At 41.2% G+C, this 7,623-nt stretch overlaps 1 protein-coding gene across 7 annotated transcripts in view; it reads left to right on the top strand.

The window, feature by feature from the left end:
- Positions 1 to 1,666: 1,666 nt before the first annotated feature.
- The window catches only part of LOC118386002 (interferon-induced helicase C domain-containing protein 1-like), a 29,504-nt gene continuing 23,547 nt past the window's right edge, over positions 1,667 to 7,623 (top strand). For 6 of the 7 annotated variants that reach the window (XR_008139672.1, XR_008139671.1, XR_004826141.2 and 3 more), the window contains exons 1-3: positions 1,667 to 2,296; positions 5,650 to 5,824; positions 5,984 to 6,160. Coding sequence is in view for 4 of the 7 variants with exons in the window: in XM_035773331.2 (XP_035629224.1) it covers positions 1,856 to 2,296; positions 5,650 to 5,824; positions 5,984 to 6,160 (793 nt within the window). In the remaining 3 variants the exon portion in view is untranslated. The remainder of the gene's footprint in view (positions 2,297 to 5,649; positions 5,825 to 5,983; positions 6,161 to 7,623) is intronic. The other variant, XM_035773333.2, reaches the window with a different exon arrangement.

Raw genomic sequence — 7,623 nt, 5'->3', positions numbered from 1 at the left:
GACTTCATGAGACAGAAGGAGAAATTTGCTTAAATCATTTTCAACGCAAGTGGAGATCCAAACCCCAAGGAGCCTGCTCAATCCAAGGAGAAATCCTAACCCAAGCCATACTGTCCCCACTGTGACAATAAAGAACCCTTTCTCAACTCATGTAAAGAGTTCAAGAAGCGTAACACAGGACAGATTGTCAAGTGGATAAAGAATGGAGAAAAAAAAGCTGGACGATCCCACAAAGCTGATGCTTGCACCCTCAGACGACCTTGCAAGACATGTAAAGAGCAGCACCTAACGATCTTTCATGACACCATACAGGAAAACCAGAAAAGCAGGCTCATGGTGAGTGTCCCTAAGACCAAGGTATACTTGGACAGTCCCAACCGATCACAGAAAGTAATGCTAAAGTTCATGAAGGTCTTACTTCACAACGGAGACCGAGCCCTGGAGACATTCACTGTGCTCGACGATGTTCATCACCCATTTCTTATGATGTGTTACAAATGACAATTTGTATGATATGTTACGAATTTTCAAAACGTACAATATGTTAAAAATTTGCAAAACGTATGATATGTTACCAATTCTAGCTAGGTGGCTAACGTTAGTTAGCTCGCTAACATTAGCTAGGCTAGGGGTTTAGGAGTTAGGTTAAAGAGTTAAGGTTAGGGGAAGGGTTAAGGTTAGGGTTAGCTAACATGCTAAGTAGGCACAAAGTAGCTAAAAAGTAGTAAGTAGTTGAATTAGCTAAAATTCTAAAGTTATCCATGATAAAATTTAACTCAAAACCTTTGGGTTGCTAGATGTTTGCGATATACACCCACCCATCATTTTTACTTAACCATTCCAAACATTATATCATACTCGAGTGTCTGAGATTTATGAATAGAATAATACGAAACGCTCTGAGACCGGGCTGGTTTGTTTTGTATTTTGATTGGTCCCTGAATCCATAGGTGGATTCACACCGGTGTTCCTCAATCGTTCCATTTATTGGAAGTTTAGTAGTCAACAGCTCGTTTTTTTATCAATACATTGCTCTAGTGGTAGGCAATTCAGTGGTAGGCAATGCAGTGCTTCCTCGAGACTGCAGTGCCGTCACTAGTTTCCACAGCCACAAAGTATTAAACCTCGCCTATGGCGGGATGTACTGCTTGGAATCTTTACCTACGATAGAAATAAGCTGAAACATTTTTATGTAATTAATTTCATAATTCTTTTGGCCAAATTTCATATTCACAAGTGTAAATTTACAAACAAAAAAACACATTTTCTTACCTTACAAAAAAAAGCTTACCTTACAAAAAGAAATTGAACTGTATTTTAAGACAATGAAAATCTTTACTAACAAAAAACTGTTACAATTATAATGTCCCTTAAGGTGTAATGTGATATTGTACCCCCTAGCCCCGCTCCTACACCAATTGTCCATTGTAATATTATTCATATATACTTGTGTTCCCACATGTACTTCCTGTATTGATTTGTTGTTAATAAAAAATATATTAAAAAATTAAATAAACCTCGCCTATTTCTACAATGTATCTTCTTAAAATGTCATTTTAAACCTAACCACACTGCTTAACTTATGCCTAACTCTAACCTTAAAATAAGACCAAATAGCTCATTTTAGTTTTCATTAATATTTTGACTTTGTGGCTGTGGTAACTGGTGGAAACCAGATTGAAGAGGGAGAAACGAAACTGAAAGTGCTTGCATTGACGGGAATAGAATCTCGATTGACTCATGTTGATTTAACTATTTGCACTGCAGTTAGCCTACTCTTCCGTGTGCTTTTCTACGTGACTCTGGACTTCGATGTGACCAGGCATTTCGTGTATATCTCTGATCAACCTGATCGATGGCCGCTGACAAAGATAACACCGCCAACATCAGTCTGATTGACAACTTCAGGCCTAGGCTGCGGAAACTCATTGAAATCGAGTTTGTACTGGATCACCTGAACTTCTTAGACAATGACAACAAGGACTTGATCCGAACTAAGGCGAGAAAAGAGAGCAATCTAAAGGCAGTGGATCTACTTATTGATACAATCATCAGGATCCGGCCACTTCCGAAAGGTTGGTTCAGGGAGTTTGTGGATGCACTGTCAGCTGGGGGTTGTAAACATGCTGCCACCTACGTGGAGGATAGCCCTCCATGTCCTGCTCTGGAGGCAGAGAATGACAACTGCGTCAGACTAATTGAACTTCTGTCGCCAAGTCTTTTGAGGATGAAGACTACTGATGTTTGCTGGGACTGTTTTTCGAAAGGTATTCTCACCACAGAGGACCGTGAAATTGTAAGTAGTTGTATGTGCGTCATCGGGTTTGGCCGGGGTAGGCCGTCATTGTAAATAGGCATTTGTTCATAACTGACTTGCCTGGTTAAATAAAACACGTTTTTTAATTTATTTTTTAACTCTTATTAAATCAGATTATTATTGATGACCTAAATGTACAAGAAGGGTGTAATTTCGGCTCGCAATCAGGGCATTCCTGCATGGCAATATTCTGGATATCCCCTGATTGTCTGTGCGATTTACAATGTGGGTCAAAAAGGAAATAACAGTATGATCTGAGTTTTTAACTAGCTGTGAACAGAAACAGATATATAATAAATATGCTATACACGAGATACAGTGCCTTGCGAAAGTATTCGGCCCCCTTGAACTTTGCGACCCTTTGCCACATTTCAGTGAAGTGGAACGACATTTATTGGACATTTCAAACTTTTTTAACAAATCAAAAACTGAAAAATTGGGCGTGCAAAAGTATTCAGCCCCCTTAGGTTAATACTTTGTAGAGCCACCTTTTGCTGCGATTACAGCTGTAAGTCGCTTGGGGTATGTCTCTATCAGTTTTGCACATCGAGAGACTGCATTTTTTCCCCCATTCCTCCTTGCAAAACAGCTCGAGCTCAGTGAGGATGGATAGAGAGCATTTGTGAACAGCAGTTTTCAGTTCATTCCACAGATTCTCGATTGGATTCAGGTCTGGACTTTGACTTGGCCATTCTAACACCTGGATATGTTTATTTTTTAACCATTCCATTAGATTTTGCTTTATATTTTGGATCATTGTCTTGTTGGAAGACAAATCTCCGTCCCAGTCTCAGGTATTTTGACTCCATCAGGTTTTCTTCCAGAATGGTCCTGTATTTGGCTCCATCCATCTTCCCTGTCCCTGCTGAAGAAAAGCAGGCCCAAACCACGATGCTGCCACCACCATGTTTAACAGTGGGGATGGTGTGTTCAGGGTGATGAGCTGTTTTGCTTTTACGCCAAACATAACATTTTGCATTGTTGCCAAAAAGTTCAATTTTGGTTTCATCTGATCAGAGCACCTTCTTCCACATGTTTGGTGTGTCTCCCAGGTGGCTTTTGGCAAACTTTAAACAACACTTTTTATGGATATCTTTAAGAAATGGCTTTCTTCTTGCCACTCTTCCATAAAGGCCAGATTTGTGCAATATACGACTGATTGTTGTCCTATGGACAGAGTCCACCACCTCAGCTGTAGATCTCTGCAGTTCATCCAGAGTGATCATGGGCCTCTTGGCTGCATCTCTGATCAGTCTTCTCCTTGTATGATACTCTTTCCATTTCAATATTATCGCTTGCACAGTGCTCCTTGGGATGTTTAAAGCTTGGAAAATCTTTTTGTATCCAAATCCGGCTTTAAACTTCTTCACAACAGTATCCTTGACCTGCTGGTGTGTTCCTTGTTCTTCATGATGCTCTCTGTGCTTTTAACGGACCTCTGAGACTATCACAGTGCAGGTGCATTTATACGGAGACTTGATTACACACAGGTGGATTGTATTTATCATCATTAGTCATTTAGGTCAACATTGGATCATTCAGATTATCCTCACTGAACTTCTGGAGAGAGTTCGCTGCACTGAAAGTAAAGGGGCTGAATAATTTTGCACGCCCAATTTTTCAGTTTTTGATTTGTTAAAAAAGTTTGAAATATCCAATAAATGTCGTTCCACTTCAGGATTGTGTCCCACTTGTTGTTGATTCTTCACAAAAAAATACAGTTTTATATCTTTATGTTTGAAGCCTGAAATGTGGCAAAAGGTCGCAAAGTTCAAGGGGGCCGAATACTTTCGCAAGGCACTGTAAATACACAGGCCCGAATAGATATTTGTAAAGTATGATTTGCAAAGCCAATCCGGGCCTATAGAGACTGCATGGCTAGAGCGTGCACAGGGGTGCGACATATGGCTATTGGTCCGATTGGCTGAAACCATGAGCTGGAGGTGATATTAATCTCTCACGTGAAGGCGAGATAGGGTGAGGTTTGGTGGGAGTCAGTCAGCGCAGCTCCAGTCACACATAAACAACAACAAAACATGCAGGGGGATTCTGTAACAAGAGTGTTATGGGTGGGGGTGGTGGATGGACATAATTCCATGGCTCTGGTCCAAAGGTTTGTTTTAATGTTTTAACCCTATCCCAAACTTTGACCCTTACCGTAACCATTCGGAATGAGTGCCTCAACTTAACCCTTAAAATTTGACATTTTGAGAAATGGAAACGATAGAGTGCAGCAGGAGCAACAATCCCATGACTCTGGATCAGAAGGTTCCGTGTTCGATCCCAGTCGTGGACACTGGTTTTAATTTTTATATTAGTGTTTTGGAATCTTTAAAAAATCTATTTGACCTTTTGGAGAAATTAAATTAAAACAGAGCAGCAGGAGCAACAAAAACACTTCGAAATTTGACTTTTGGAGAATGTGGATGAATGTCTAATTCTGCAGTGAGACCTTGTTGAGCTACCGGTGTCACCCCCACTACCCTCCTGCTGTGTACCAGAGTCTTTTTAGAGATAACTATCTAGCTAGCTAACACACAGTGTCCTTCGCTCCCACCGGGAGGACACTGGTACACAGCTAGCTAGGACACTGGTAGACCGTGACCTTCGCCTCCCAAAAACTCAATGTATTATTTGTTTCCCTTTTCACCCACATTTTAATAGCATAGACAATCAGAAAAAATCATTTTTGAGCGTGGTATATTCGCCAGAAAGAGAATGGCAAAAAATCGTCAAGATGACATACGGACCCCAAACAGGCAAATAATGGTGCAGTGTACAATGGTGTCCAGAACGGCATCTCTGAATGCACAACGCGTCGGTCCTTGTCACGGGTGGGCTATTGCAGCAGACGACCACACCGGAATCTACTAAAAACAAGAAGCGTGGGCAGCAATCACCAACACTGGACAGTTGAGGAGTGGGAAAAGATTGCCTGGTCCAAGGAAATCCGGTTCCTGTTGCGTCATGCTGATGGCAGTCAGGATTTGGCTAAGCAGCATGAGTCCATGGCCCCATCCTGCCTGGTGTCAATGGTACAGACTGGTGGCGTAATAGTTGTGGGGAATGTTTTCCTAGCACACGTTACATCCCTTGATGACAATTCAGCAATGTTTTACTGTCCCGAAGAATTCACGCTGTTCTGGGGGCAAAGGGGTATACATCCCGGTACTAGATGGGTGTACCTAATAATCTGTCCGCTTAGTGTATTTATGTAATATATCTCTGGACCAGATGAGGGCAGACTAATGCCACTAACTGCACTGCAGCTTTGATGTGAGTACATAACGCTTACATTAGACTATTTTTAACCCATTCTATTTCTGTTTTAGATTTTAGCTGAATGTCAAAACCGAGGAAATATGGGTGGTGCTCGTGAACTGCTCAGGAGAATCGTGAGATTCCCTCCTGGATGGTTCTCCACCTTCTTGAAGGCCTTACAGGTCACTGAACACAAGGACCTGTGTAAAGAATTGACAGGGGAGTCACCTGGTGATAACTTGATAGGTAAGAATGTATAGATTGCCCATACATTGTCCTTCATGCTAGCCTAAACCATGCTCCTTTGAACTTGAATAGTAGCTTTGAATAAGTTGTAAATATTGACTAGCCTATCCCTGTCTTTTTCTCATCATGATATAATTTATAACATGACCAATACACCAGATGAGCCAGGTGTCCTGATGGCTGTGAATGAAGCTCCAGGGAATGTGGATCCCATGGTGGAGGAGGGTCCTGTAGAAGCAGCGGGGAAACCTTTTCTCCCAGAGCAGGATACATTGGATAGCAGTGTGACCAGCATGAATCTGGATGAACCTTCAGAGGCTGACTCAGAAATTGCAGGTCCAATATAACACAGTCATACCCTTTTACTGACCTTTACAGCATTGATCATGAGAGTCAAGGTTGTAGTGCTGGGCCTTTTGTTCATAAAGCATCTCATAGTAGGAGTGCTGATCTGGGGTGAGTTTTGCATTTTAGATTATAATTAATGGACATGGGCGACACGCCTGTTCATAGGTCAGCACTCCTCCTCTGAGACACTTTATGAACAGGTTGGATATTCAACCTTTAAGGGTAAATAAGTAGAGTGCTAGAGGAAGGTGCATTGGAGACACATTTTTGAAACACTGAAGCAGTACTAGTTCAAAGCAGTAAATTCAGTTGAAGTCGGAAGTTTACATACGCTTAGGTTGGAGTCATTAAAACTTGTTTTTCAACCACTCCACACATTTCTTGTTTTACAAACTACTATTATTCTAACATTTCACATTCTTAAAATAAAGTGGTGATCCTAACTGGCCTAAGACGGGGAATTTTTACTAGGATTAAGTGTCAGGAATTGTGAAAAACTGAGTTCAAATGTATTTGGCTAAGGTGTATGTAAACTTCCGACTTCAGCTGTACAGTATTTATACTGAACAAAAATATAAACACAACATGCAACAATTTTACTGAGTTATAGTTCATAGAAGGAAATTAATCAATTGAAATAAATAAATAATGCCCTAATTTATGGGTTTCACATGACTGGGCTAGGGTGCAGCCATGGGTGGGCCTGCAAGGGCATCGGCCCACCCACTTGGGAGCCAGTCCCAGCCAATCAGAATGAGTTTTTCCCCACAAAAGGGCTTTATTACAGACAGAAATACTTATCCGTTTCATCAGCTGCCCAGGTGGCTGGTCTCAGACGATACCGCAGGTGAAGAAGCCAGATGTGGCGGTCCTGGGTTGGCATGGTTACATGTGGTCTGTGGTTGTGAGGCCGGTTGGACATACTGCCAAATTCTCTAAAATGACGATGGAGGCGGCTTATGGTAGAGAAATTAACATAATTCTCTGGCAACAGCTCTGGTGGACATTCCTGCAGTCAGCATGCTCCCTCAACTTGAGACATCTGTGTCATTGTGTAGTGTGAAAAAACTGCACATTTTAGAGTGGCCTTTTAATGTCCCCAACACAAGGTGCACCTCTGTAATGATCATACTGTCTAATCAGCTTCTTGATATGCCGCATCTGTCCGGTGGATGGATTATCTTGGTAAAGGAGAAATGCTTATTAACAGGGATGTAAACAATTTGTGAACAAAATTAGAGACAAATAAGCTTTTTGCGCGTATGGAAAATATCGGGGATCTTTATTTTCAGCTCATTAAACATGCGACCAACACTACATGTTGCATTTATATTTTGTGCAGTATAAAATCTGTGTAAACAAATGTTAACACATTAAGCTGAAAATATCACATTGAGATGGATGACTTTAACCTTTGAAAATTATTAACACGCCAGTTTTGTAAATAATTA

Source organism: Oncorhynchus keta, chromosome 7 (genome assembly GCF_023373465.1).
Source record: "Oncorhynchus keta strain PuntledgeMale-10-30-2019 chromosome 7, Oket_V2, whole genome shotgun sequence".
NCBI lineage: Eukaryota > Metazoa > Chordata > Actinopteri > Salmoniformes > Salmonidae > Oncorhynchus > Oncorhynchus keta.
The sequence above is the reverse complement of the archived record's forward strand: the minus strand, read 5'-3'. Positions and strand labels throughout refer to the sequence as shown.